The 14,074-nt window shown below is 40.0% G+C and overlaps 1 protein-coding gene across 2 annotated transcripts in view; it reads left to right on the plus strand.

Moving 5' to 3' along the window:
* mospd2 (motile sperm domain containing 2) overlaps positions 1-14,074 on the plus strand; it is an 83,807-nt gene that overhangs the window by 32,336 nt on the left and 37,397 nt on the right. For both annotated transcript variants that reach the window (XM_080204026.1, XM_080204024.1), the window contains exon 9: positions 9,326-9,502. In XM_080204026.1, coding sequence (XP_080060152.1) covers positions 9,326-9,502 — 177 coding nt within the window. The remainder of the gene's footprint in view (positions 1-9,325; positions 9,503-14,074) is intronic.

The following is a 14,074-nucleotide window of genomic DNA, read 5'->3' on the forward strand; positions in this document are numbered from 1 at the left end:
TGTCTTAGTGCTGGAAGTTCAATCACTCTCGCACTCCCTGGAAAACTAACTGCATCAGTGTGTTTTCAGGGGTATCTTAGAAATCTTGCTGTTTCACAGTCAGTGTGAATCGCATGGGCCTTCTATCTAGGTGGAAATGTTGGCCAGCTGCCCTTGAGATGCTAACACTTTCGTCTTGGAACTAAATTTAAACACAAAAGCATATTTGTTTACAACCTGACATTCTTAACTTTTTTTGGGGACTTTGGAGACTCGCAGTGTAAGGGTAGGGCCCCAGATGATCATATGCTGCTCTCGCCTTTGAGGGGGAGAGCTGACTAGTGGTGGTTTAACCTGAGGATCACCACACCTCCGGTGAGGGGCAAGGTTGAAAAGCAGGACCTTAATGAATAACCTCAGCTGGTACGGGAATTAAAAACGCACTGTTGGCATCGCACGGCATCATGAACCAGCTGTCCAGCTGAGCTAAACTGACCCTACTTTTTGTCTGTCCATTGTTGGTTGGCACACTGGCTGCTGCCAGTGTTTCTAAATGTAAACACCTTGTAAATTCCCAATGAAACAATCTGGGCCCAGTTTATTCCTTAGCAATCTAACTATTTGCGCTAGTTGTCAGGCAAGCTTCAGAAAAGGTCACATCACCCTTTACATTTTACCTTAAAATTAAAGGTATTGTCCAAACTCTTTGAAACCTCATAATTGTAACAGTTCACATTGTAAATTTGTGAATATGATCGGTGTTGTTTTGTGGATTGTTGTAGATGAGTGATATTTATTGGAAGTACAGTCACGTCATTGTTGCCCACTTCTGCATTGTGAATATTAAGGAAGGTTAAATTTAAGATTTTCTTTGAAGTTGCTTTTGAGCCCTTTGCAATATAAATTTCATCATTTATCTGTATGAAGCTGTCAATGAAATCTTTTGAACCACAAATGTGATTAAATGTGGTAGTAAAAAATGAGAAAGGGCCAAATGAGATTGCTAATTTTAAAATATGATTCATCAAACATCAATTTGGCAGTTGCTATAGGTGTGATTCTCCTAGTTAGGAGATGATTCAAAATGCCATTTGATGGAAGCTTGCATAGTAATTTTTTTTGCTTGTTGTCATGAATTAGATTCTACCCAGTAATCACATCCGGTTTTGCCTTTTATGTAGATGATTTCAAAGGATGAGCACCGGAGGCTATTTTTTTCCCTCAATTTTGTGGAGTTTATACTGCTGCTCACTAAGTTTTCTGTGCTGGCTGCCAGTTTTATTCTGTTTGTTCTTGGATGAAAGATGCTCATGGATGTTTTGGGTAAACTTGCAATGACTTGATTCCACCTACTGTTTAGAGATTTCCCCAGTAGCATCTATTTGCCATAATCCAATTGTACTCTAGTTATAATAAGAATTCTACCTTGCATGCCCTGGTGTGACTTTTACTAAAGTCGGTAAAGTTCTACTTTATTGTTTTTGATATGGAGACTTTGGATATGATCAGTCAAAATATCAGTAACCACTGCTGTTCTAGCTGTTAATTTAAATAGTTGCTGTTCTTAATTTATGATTAAAACATGGAATTTAGCACCAGAAGAAATCATTGAGGAAAATAGCAAAAATATATTTAAAGGAAGCAAGTAAGTACATGAGGGAGAAATGAACAGAAAGTTCTATTAATAAGGTTAGATAAAGAAGGGTGGAAGGAGGCTCATGGGGCACAAGCATGGTCTGAATGGACCAGTTTGATCAAATAGCCTTTTCTGAGCTGTAAGTTCAATGTAAAATGAGAGGAGTCCTAATTTATGCTGAAGATGTAGTTGTATAGGTCAGGTATCCTTCATCTGAAACTTTTGGGGCCAGTTTGCATTTTGGCATTTAGATGTTTTCAATTTTTGGGCCTAATTACATTACAATAGCCTAGGCTAGCTGTAGTTTACAAAGACTGGGTTGTTTCTCCTCTTATGCACCCTATTTCTTGCCTGTCAACAAAACAGATTGTGTTTTTTTGGACTTAGTCACAGTCCATTCTAAAAGCATGAAGATGTTTAAGTGATATAAACTAGAGATAGTATAATGAGCTGTTTTAGTGCAAACTGAAGGAAGCTCATTTATTTCCATTGATGCATTTTTTCTTTAACAACTTTTTTCACATAATACACTTGCATACAGACTTGAAATGAGAACTTTGTCCCTCTTTCCATAGGTGCTGTCAAATCTGCTGAGCTTTTCCAGCATTCTGTTTCTCTCACTTAAACCATTAAAGATTTGAGTAGGACTATTCTACGACAAGAAATAATGTTAGACATATGAGCTGTAGAAGAAAACCAATGTTATGAGTCTACTAGTCAATCTATGGGATGGCACAGTTGGCACTGCTGCCTCAGAGCACCAGGGACCTGGGTTCAATTCCCAGCTTGGGTCTCTGCAGATTCTGCATGTTCTCCCCATGTCTGCATGGGTTTCTTCCCACAGCCCAAAAGACCTGCCTGTTAGATGCATTGGCCATGCTAAATTCTCCCTTGGTGTACCTGAACCGACATTAGAGTGTGATGCCTACGGGATTTTCACAGTTGGCATGCTTGTGACACTAAAAACTTTTTAAGCTTTATGTCTATGTTCAGCAAAATGGTTGATCCATTTTGATTTTTTTAATGCTGCGTTGTTGCTGCTTAATACTTTGGGAAGGCTCTTAATGGGAAGACTAGATTGGCTACCCATTTGTTGAGATATTGGGTTTACTGAAGTCAGTAAAGTTAAACAGTTTTAGTGGGCAAGTTGGTGTAGTGTTCTGTAGTGTGAGATTCATGGCTGCAATCAGGCTGTCTCTCATCCACTTACGGGGTATGTGCCTGCATCATCTATGTCCTGTGTGGATAAGGTTGTGGAATATCCATTGTTCTGGAGGGAAGTTGAAGCCACGTAGGTACCTGTGATGGGATGTTCATTCTTTAAGCTACTTGCATTCCAAAATTCCATCCATCTGGGTAGTGGGTTGATTACAGCAGTGTGAATATTATCTGCTGTCTTACAGAATGGCTGGTATGATTTTTAACTGCTTTCTTAGTGGGATTTTTAGGTCTTTTGCAAATGGGAATATTAGTGCTTTTCATAACATTTTCCACCTCTCTCAGCATGATGGTGCTTTGGTATGGGGGAGATGTGGGAGGGACTTAAGTATTCTTAAAGCCATTCTCATGGCAGCATTCAGCTTCAAGCTGACAATGCATGTGTGGAACATCAGGCAAAGCAGTATCTTTCAGCAGAGTCGACATGGGCCACAGTTACAGTGCAAAGCTTTTTTGGCTGTTTCCATGACATTAGGTGAGTGTTCTGTTGAAGATTACAGCCAGGTATTTTAACTGGTGTTCGTAAGTTGCCTTCTGCAGAAGCAAACCTTGAATCCCTTCCCAGTTGTTATTCTGATGGAGCATCAACACAGCAGATTTTTGTTTTGCTGGGCAAAGGCACCTGGTTCTGAAATAGCAGTCCAGCAGGTCCATGTTGTTTGCACGTGTTGTACTTGCTCTAGTGTTAATGCCTATTTAGAGTGCCAGGTTAGTGGCATAGCAGAACTTTTGAGATTTGATGCAAGCCATGTCCACCCCATAGCTGCATAATTAGCTATGCACAAGTTGCATCAAACCTTTGTGAAAAAGCTGATTAAACTGAAAGTTGCTAGTTAGCTAACAGTTGCAATCACATTGGACTCAATTTCATGTCAATTATTCTTTGACATTATGCCTATAGTATTAGAATCCTACCTTTTATTTCTTGTTGGGACTTCAATCTCCAAACTAGACAATTGTGTCTATCAAAATATGGTATGGCAAAGCAATCTGTCTTTGTGCAGCCCTTATGATTGGAATCCAGCTACAAGCAAACCAACATTGGAATGTAAACAAAAATACTGTGGATGAGGATTTGGATAAATGTCACATTTGAAAGACCGCACTTCCTGAGGTATTGCTGCATTCAGAAGTGTCTGCTTCATGTGCCAAGTCTTTGAGGAGTGCAGCTAGAACTTAGGATTTTCTAACTTGAGATTGCTACAAGGTTGACTTTGGTGTCAGAACTCCAGTTCACGTTTTTGTAATTATCTAGGCCAATCTTCATAAATTCTTTAATCTTTAGGTGGCTAATTAAAATTGTAAAGTTAGCTTAAAAACTCAAATTTTTGGAAGCTGAACACATGACTAAAATATTTGAATGATCTAATTTAATTTGGCTTTTCATGTTATAGACACTGGAGGACTTTTGGTGGCATTTGAAGCACATAAGAAATAGGAGGAGGCCATCTAGCCCTTCGAGCCTGCCCCGCCATTCAATAAGATCATGGCTGATCTGAAGTGGATCAGTTCCACTTTCCCACCTGCTCTCTGTTAGCATGAGTGGGCGAACACGACCACTACGGACTCAGGGTCAGATTCAACAGCGGTACAGCTTTATTTTTTTACGTCGACGGAGGTGCAGTCAGGACATACAAACCAAACTGTCCCGAAAGCACTCTAAAGATTCGCCGCAATGGGCTACAGTTATACCTGAACTTGATACGTTGTACAATTCAAATGCTAATGTTTTGTTTGCAGTATTCGATCTGACCATCCTGTTTCAATGTCTAAGCGTTGTAACGATGTTTTTTAAGTGTGTGTTAATCGTTTCTGTCTGATGGGTTTATTAATAGTCTAGAATCTCCGGGCTTTGAACAATGGGTGTTTGACTGGTTTGTGGGGCCAGGGATGCTTCCTTAGTTATGCTAATCTTAAGGTGTCTCCATACAGGGTTGCTTGATTAGATCAGAGGTGCTGATTTGGTGTATTTTTTAATTTCGTTCCTGTAGGTGCCATCCTGTCCAGTTCCCTTTGTGTGCTAGCCCTCGTTTGCATTCTAAAAGCATGTCATTGCCTGCTAATCTGTGCCTGTTCTCTTGTGACCCTTAGTGGAGAGGCTCTGAGTGCAACTTTAGTTTGCTTCCATATTGTGTACCCAATTTCATAAAATTTGTCCGATAACACTCCCCATAACCCTTAATTCCCTTATCTATTAGAAATCTATCTACCCGTGACTTAAACATATTCAACGAGGTAGTCTCCACCACTTCAATGGGCAGAGAATTCCAGAGATTGACCACCCTCTGAGAGAGGAAGTTCCTCCTCAACTCTGTTCTAAACTGCACCCCCCCCCCCCCCCTTATTTTGAGACCCTCTAGTTCTGGTTTCCTTTCTAAGCAGAAAGAATCTCTCTACCTCTACCCAATCTATCCCCTTCATTATCTTATATGTCTCTATAAGATCCCCCCTCAGCCTTCTAAACTCCAATGAGTACAGGCCCAGTCTATTTAATCTCTCCTCATAAGCTAACCCCCTCATCTCCAGTATCAGCCTGGTGAACCTTCTCTGAACTCCCTCCAAGGCCAATATATCCTTTCGCAAATAAGGGGACCAAAACTGCACACAGTACTCCAGTTGCAACCTAAACAGTGCCTTGTACAGTTTCAGCAAGACCTCCCTGCTTTTATATTCTATCCCCCTCGCAATAAAGGCCAACGTTCCATTTGTCTTCTTGATCACCTGCACCTGCAGACTGAGTTTTTTCGATTCATGCACGAGGACCCCCAGGTCCCTCTGCACAGTAGCATGCTGCAACTTTTCACCATTTAAATAATATTCCATCCTACTATTATTTCTTCTAAAGTGGATAACCTCACACTTGCTAACATTATACTCCATCTGCTAGGTCCTCGCCCACTCACTCAGCCTATTCAGATTTGTCTGCAGACTTTCCGCGTCCTCCACGCAATTCGCTTTTCTACTCGTCTTCGTGTCATCAGCAAATTTTGTTACCCTACACTCAGCCCCCTCTTCCAAATCGTCCATGTATATGGTAAACAGTTGAGGCCCCAGCACCGATCCCTGCGGCACCCCACTAGTCACCAACTGCCAACCAGATAAGCACCCATTTATTCCAATTCTCTGCTTCCTGTTAGGTAGCCAATCCTCAATCCACGCTAACACTTTATCCACAACTCTGTGTACCCTAACCTTCTACAGCAACCTTTTGTGAGGCACCTTATCAAATGCCTTCCGGAAATCTAAAAACACCACATCCACCGGTTCCCCTCTGTCTACTGCACTCGTCACATCTTAATAAAAATCCAGTAAATTCGTCAAACATGACTTCCCCTTCATGAATCCATTCCGCGTCGGCTTGATTTGAAGCATTCTTTTCTAGGTGTCCTGCTATTTCTTCTTTAATGATGGATTCTAGCATTTTCCCAACTACAGACGTTAAGCTAACCAGCCTGTAGTTACCTGCCTTTTGTCTGTTACCTTTTTTAAACAGCAGCGTAACAGTGGCTGTTTTCCAATCTGCCTGCACCTCCCCAGAATCCAGCGAATTTTGATAAATAACTACTAATGCATCTGCTATTACTTCTGCCACTTCTTTCAGAACCCTGGGATACATTCCATCCGGTCCCGGGGACTTGTCTACCTTCAGTCCTGTTAGTCTACCAAGCGCTACCTCTTCAGTAACAGTAATTGTATTAAGGACCTCATCTCCTACCAACCCTCTATCTTTAATATTGGGTAAGCTATTTGTATCCCCCTCCATGAAGACTGATACAAAAAACTTATTTAAAGTCTCAGTCATTTCCTCGTTTCCCATCATTAAATTCCCTCCTCTATATATTTGTAAAAACTTTACTATCATTTTTTATATTTAGAGCTAGTTTAGTTTCAGACTCTACCTTTCCTTTCTTTATTGCTTTCTAAGTCCTTCTTTGTTTCTTTAAATCTTTCCCAATCTTCTAATTCCCCACTATTTTTAGCCGCTCTGTATGCATTGGTTTTTAATTTAATACTCTCCTTTATTTCCTTGAAAATCCACGGCCGGTTATCCCTTTTCTTACGGTCTTTCTTTATCATCGGAATATATTTTTGCTGAGTACTGATAAAGATATCCTTAAAAATCCTCCACTGTTCCTCAGTTGTCCTACCGACCAGTCTGTGCCCCCAATCTATATTAGTCAATTCCGCCCTCATCTTATCATACTCCCCTGTGTTCAAGCAGAGGACACTGGTTTGGGACCCTACTTTCTCACCCTTCATCTGTATCAGAAATTCAACCATACTATGATCACTCGTCCCAAGAGGATCCTTCACAAGAAGATCCCTAATTCTACCTGCCTCGTTACACAGTACCAGCTCTAAGATAACTCGCTCCCTCGTAGGTTCTGTAACATACTGTTCAAGGAAGCTGTCCCGACAGCATTCTAAGAACTCTTCCTCAAGCCTACCGTGTCCGACTTGAGTCAGCCAATCATTGTGCAGGTTAAAACTCCCCATGATTATCGATGTTCTGTTTTTGCACGCATCAATTATTTGCTTGTTTATAGCCTGCCCCACCTCAAAGTTATTATTGGGGGGCCTATAGACCACACCCACCAGTGACTTTCTCCCCTTACTATTCCTTATCTCCACCCACAACGATTCCACGTTTTGCTCTTTGGAGCCTATATTGTCTCTCACAACCGCCCTGATATTATCCTTTATTAACAGAGCTACCCCACCACCTTTTTTCTTCCTGTCTATTCTTCCTAAATGTCTGATACCCCTGGATATTCAGTTCCCAGTCTTGGTCACCCTGCAACCACGTTTCTGTAATGGCCACTAGATCATACCCGTTTGTGCTAATTTATGCCATCAACTCATTCACTTTGTTTCGAATGCGTCGTGCATTCAGGTAAAGTGTCTTTATGTCAACCTTTATCTGGACTCGATTTGTAGAAGCGCTACTAACATCTCCCATGCCCTCTATTCCTTTAATTAGTGGAATGTCCTCAACATCAACCTGCACTCGTACCCTCTCTTTTACTTTTGATTTTGCAGTTCCCTATACCCCTGCACCCTCCCCCCCCACCCCCCCCCACCCCCCCCACTCTCCCCCCACCCCCCCCACTCTCCCCCCCCCAATTAGTTTAAAACCCTATGTACAGCCCTAGTTATACGAGTTGCCACGACTCTGGTCCCAGCACAATTCATGATTCTGTCTCTGTGTCTGTCTCTGTCTCTCTGTCTGTCTCTCTCTGTCTGTCTCTCTCTGTCTGTCTCTCTCTGTCTGTCTCTCTCTGTCTGTCTCTCTCTGTCTGTCTCTCTCTGTCTGTCTCTCTCTCTCTGTCTGTCTCTCTCTCTCTGTCTGTCTCTCTCTCTCTGTCTGTCTCTCTCTCTCTGTCTGTCTGTCTCTCTCTGTCTGTCTGTCTCTCTCTGTCTGTCTGTCTCTCTCTGTCTGTCTGTCTCTCTCTGTCTGTCTGTCTCTCTCTGTCTGTCTGTCTCTCTCTGTCTGTCTGTCTCTCTCTGTCTGTCTGTCTCTCTCTGTCTGTCTGTCTCTCTCTGTCTGTCTGTCTGTCTCTGTCTGTCTGTCTGTCTCTCTCTCTCTGTCTGTCTCTCTCTCTCTGTCTGTCTCTCTCTCTCTCCCTCCCGCCACCCCCCCCACTGCCACTGCTACTCCCCACCATCCCCTTTACTGCAGAAATATGAACTTTAATAAAGTTCTCCAGGTTCTGAACTTTAGTTGCAGTGTACAGTTATTAACTCTGTCAGCTAAAAAAAAGATATACGCTATCAAAGGTAAAATTCTGTTTTATAGGGAGCAGAAGAAATACATTCTAATTTCTGTCCCAATAACATTTAATATATAAAGACTTTTCCTACTGCATGGTATATGTTTAACTCTAAAATGACAAGCATCTTCCAGCACCTGAAATATAGGCTAGACTTAAATCCTGTCATAAGAGCTAGATTCTGAACCATCCACCTTTTTGCTATGTATTTCCAGCTCTTCCAAGGTCTGTCTTCAGATTATGCACAATTTTTTTTCAGCTCATGTTCTCAGCCTGCCATAGCTAGATTTGCAGCATTTATTGACCTGGTCATGTCCCAGTAATTTGAGATGTTGCCTTCCTCAAGTTTTCCTAAGACTGCTGTTAATTCACTAAATAGTTGCTAGCTTTCCTGAACAAAAATTGTTTCCTTTTCCAATATTTCTACCTTTAATATTAACTATGCCAGGGATTGATAACACGTCGAGGAATTTGATATTTGAAATTTTAGCATTGAGCTGATGCATAAAATTATTGCTTTTATTCAAATATTTTATCTGAAAACTGAACCACAAATATTCTATAGCGTTTAAACTATTACTGCTTATACTATTTGAAATGAAATGAAGGAGAATTTATTTTGCATTAACTTAGTTGACAGTGAAAGACTTATTTTTTTTGTGTATATTTTGAATTTTTCTTGATTTAAACTTCAAATTAATCTAAGCATCCCTCCTTTTAGGATCCTTTTAAATATAGCTACCCGCCATTGCCAGATGATGATTTTCAAACGCCCATATGTGAAAATGGTCCAATTCCAGGCGAAGATGAATTGGATGGAAAAGAAAAAGGAGATGGAGATATCAAGGAAACTGTTGACACTAACCACAATGAAGAACCCTTGCAGAAAGCAAAAAAGGTAGAGCTCTTTAAAATTTACTAAAATTGTAACCTAGCCAAATCAGATAATTTGGCACGTGTAATAATTATTGAGATTGCAATTCCAGTCATTTCATTGTTCACTTTCCAAAAAAACTTTAACCTGTTCTTGTTAATTGCAAAATTCCATATCCATACATACATTTTGGCTCAAATACATATTATAACATTGCAGCTTACAACTGGACAGGTAGGGTGTCTACCAGTAAAAACATAACAACTATAAAAGGAAAGGTGGATAAAGGCCATCAAGGCTCATCCAACCATTAGTGTGTGTAACTCCTCACTAGCCACTGGGGAAAAAAGCAGCAGCTCATTGTAAGGACATGGGAATCCTCGATGGAGTCTCATTTAAGTTCAGAACTGTGTTCTGGATGCAACAGGAATGACTCTTAATGCCAAGCAATATCATAACACTTTTATTGAATAATAAGTGATATAACAATTATAATTGATAACATAAGAGAAATTTAATAAAAGACAACTTTGCATATGATTTGATGTATTATCACATGCATTGAAAAGATTGTTCCTTGCGCGCTATATAGACAAAGTGTACCGTACATGGAGAAGGAAGGAGAATGCAGAATGTAGTGTTACAATCATAGTTAGGGTGTAGAGAAAGATCAACTTAATATGAGGTAGGTCCATTTAAAAGTCTGGCCATGGGGAAGAAGCTGTTTTTGAGTCGGTTGGTACGTGACCTCAGACTTTTATATCTTTTTCCAAAAGGAAGAAGTTGGAAGAAAGTATGTTTAGAGTACATGGGGTTCTTGATTATGCTGGCTGCTTTTCTGAGACAGTGGGAAGTGTAGACCGGGAGGCTAGTTTGCGTGATGGACTGGGCTTCGTTCACAACCCTTTGTAACTTGGACAGAGCAGGAGCCATTCCAAGCTGTGATACAACTAGAAAGGATGCTTTCTATATTGCATCTGTAAAAGTTGGTGAGAGTTATAACAAACACGTCAAATTTCCTTAGTCTCCTGAGAAAATAGAGGCATTGATGGGCTTTCTTAACTATAGCATCGGTATGGAGGGACCAGGACAGTTGATGTGGATAGTATCACACAAGCTCTTGACCATTTCTACTTCATCCCATTGATGTAGACATGTCTTCTACTATGCTTCCCAAAACCAATGACCATCTCCTTCGTTTTGTTGAATTGAGGGAGAGATTATTGTTGTTGCACCAGTTCATCAGATTCTCTATCTTCCCTGTACTCCGTCTCGTTATTGCTCGAGACCGACCCAATACAGTGGTATCATCAGCATATTTCAAAATCAGATTTGGAGGGGAATTTGACCCCACAGTCATAGGAGTATAAGGAGTATAGTAGGGGGCTGAGAGCAAGCCTTGTGGGGCACCGGTGTTGAGGAGGATCGTGGAGAAGGTGTTGTTGCTGATCCTTACCAATGTGGGTTAGGAAGTTCAGGATCCGGTCGCAGAGGGAGGAGCTAAGCCCCAGTCCGTGCAGTTTGGTTGGAATAATGATATTGAAGGCTGAGCTGTGGTCAATAAATAGGAGTCAATAAATATCCCCTATATTGCAAATATATACTGTATTACAAATGTCATCCACAAATTGATCTGTTCACAACTAATTTGGTAAAATTCACCTTGGAGCGTACTTCAAGTCTTCAAATACTTCAAATCTACAAATAACCTTACACGAGCAGACACTTCAGTCAGTTACTTTGTTCCTGATCATTCCTCCTGTAGTCTTGTGTGATTGACTATTCCATTAGTTGCAGCAGGGAATCATGGAATCAATGTCCCGTTAAGCTAAATTTCTGGCTCCTTTCCAGACTCTTTGAGGTGCTCTCAAGACAAGAGTCTGATATGCATCCTCATCAGATGCTCCTCACTGCAGACTTAGCAATATTCAAGCTGTCTATGCATCTTTTGATTGTGTCTCCTGTCGATCAAATTGCATGTTCGTCAGTCAAACTTAATTTTCTGATTCCAAACCATAGTTAACCATCTGTAAGACTATTCATTGTTCTAGCTTGTAGTTCAAGGGTCGTTGGATTGAGTAAGTAAAAGGACTTCTGATAAATAAAACACAACTTTAATTTAGTAGCCCAGCTTGAAAATGGAAATCAAAAATGTAGACCAAATACCAAAAACACTATCTATGGAAAACAGTGAATAATGTCACTACTGATTAATTATTTGCAAAGCACAATTATACAAGGTCTGCAAAGTGACTTTAAATATTCAATACAGGCTTACAATCCAGTAGAAATAAAATGTAAAAATACACAATTGCAAAAATTAATGGCTATGGACCTCGGGTTTTTACTGTGATCATTTTTAGACAAACATCTGGAAAAATTCTTCTGAGAATTAGGCATGCTACAGGAGCCGTAGTGAGTAACTTTGAGAGTGATGGCAGATGGAATTCAGCGTGAAGTCATCAACTTCAGATTTAAGAAAGACCTGTAAAATTATTTTCTTAATGAAGAACATGTGTTATCAGGAGGGGCAAAGGGATTTAGATCACCACATGCACATCATAAAAGCGTAGATACAAAAAGCAATACAATGGCAAGTGGTGGTCTTATCTTGGAGGGAGGATGTTATGCTTCAGTTGTACAGAAGCTTAAGACTAAATCTGAAGTACTGCATTCAGTTTTAGACACCACATCTTGGAGGAAAATAATGTGTTGACTGGATTAGTTACAGCGCACATTCCCAGAGACAACCGGAGGCTAGGTTGCATAAGCTTATTTGTATTTCCTTAATTCCAGAAGTTTAAGCAGTTTCAAAATGAAGAGATTCAATGGAGAAGATATAAAACAACTATTTCCTCAGGTGTGGGGATTCCTGAACAATGATAATGGTGAAATTCGGAGCCTTGAGCATTTTTTCATACAAATAATAGCGGAATGTTGAAACTTTCTCCCTCAAAAGGATGTGGACCTGATTCACTTGAAATTTTGAAGACAGTTATTGATGAATTTTGCTAGATGATGGAATTAAAGGGTATGGATCAAAGTCAGGTGAACAGAGTTGACATACTGATCAACTGTGATAGAATGATAGAACAGGCTTGAGAGGCTGAGTGACTAACTCCAGTTCTATATTTTTATATTCTCTCTCATGCAGATATAGAAAATGAAGAATGTTCTAATTATGTGTGCATGTATACCCTTTGACTAGTAAAACTGTTTGTAATATACTTGGGGATGTTTCTATTGATGGCACTTATCCACGGGAAGGAATTTGAGTACAAGTTGATATTTTTACTTTGGCTCTTTTACATAGATGGTTCTTCTCCAGCCTTCCCAATTGTGCATTGGAAAGGATTATTGGGGCGTGACCACTCCCTATATATTGCGTAATTATGTTGCATTTTATCATCTTTGTCATTACAAAACAGATCTCTCTACTGGCTGTCATGGAAATTTCGTCTTTTTTAAATGAAGCCTTTGGTGCAATCCATGGATACCTCCAAGAGAAATGCAATTTCTATTTTGATTTTGTTGTGTAAACATAGTCCAATAACTATGAATTGTAACATTCATCATCTGCCATGGGAGATGAAGAATGTTATAGCAGTAATATGCTGTAAAATCTACATATGGGGGTCTCTTGAAGTGGTCCTAATGTATTGACTTTGTAATATAATGTGTTTTACAGTTCTAGATTAATATACTTTAAACTACTAATTTGGAGCAATGTTGCTTATTGGCTATTGTATCTGTTTTTACTCACTTTTATGCACTTTTTCCCGAGGTATTCTTTTGGCTTTTCAAAATGATATCAATTACTGTGGATCACCTGGGAAGGCGTTAAATGCTATTGAAATAGCTGCTAGAAGTTGCATCATTTCACTGTCTGGCCCATTTGATTTTTTTTGTTTTCCTTTCAGTTTGTTGGGTGATGCAAATTTAATTACTGTGTCTCATGTTTTCCGAATCCTCCACCCCACTTCAGCTTGGAAAGCTATTTTGTCTAGAACAGAAGCTGCCAGATTCTCCCAATATGTAGAGGACCATTGTATAATGTGGCTGGTTCCATTATCTTCCATTATATATAATGGAATATGTTGAAACAAAGCTGATTTGTTTCAATCCTGTTTTATTAAGTGCTCTTCTGCCCACTTTCACATTCTTATGACCAATACCTTAAAGGCGCCATTTAATCTCATTACAGTAGGAATATGGTGGCACAATGGTTGTTACTGGACTGGTAATTCAAAGGCCTGAACTAATGATCTGCAGACACGAGTCAAATCCTAAATGGTAGCTGGGCAATCAAAACTCAGTTAATTAAATAAGTCAATATACAAAGTTTCTCAATAATGGTGACCATGAAACTACTGGATTGTCATTAAAACCCATCTGGTTCACTAACATTCTTTTTGCAAATGAAACCTGTCATCCTTAGCTGATCTGAACTATATGAAGTGCCAGATTCACAGCAATGTGGTCACTCTTAGCTGCTCCCTTCAAACATATCTACATATTTAGCTACCATGTCGGACTGTAAAATGCGATGCCATGTGATGCAGTGAGTGCATGTTTTCCTTTGAAGCAGAAAATACT

The sequence above is a fragment of the Carcharhinus amblyrhynchos genome, chromosome 15 (assembly GCF_965287045.1).
Source record: "Carcharhinus amblyrhynchos chromosome 15, sCarAmb.v2.hapA, whole genome shotgun sequence".
NCBI lineage: Eukaryota > Metazoa > Chordata > Chondrichthyes > Carcharhiniformes > Carcharhinidae > Carcharhinus > Carcharhinus amblyrhynchos.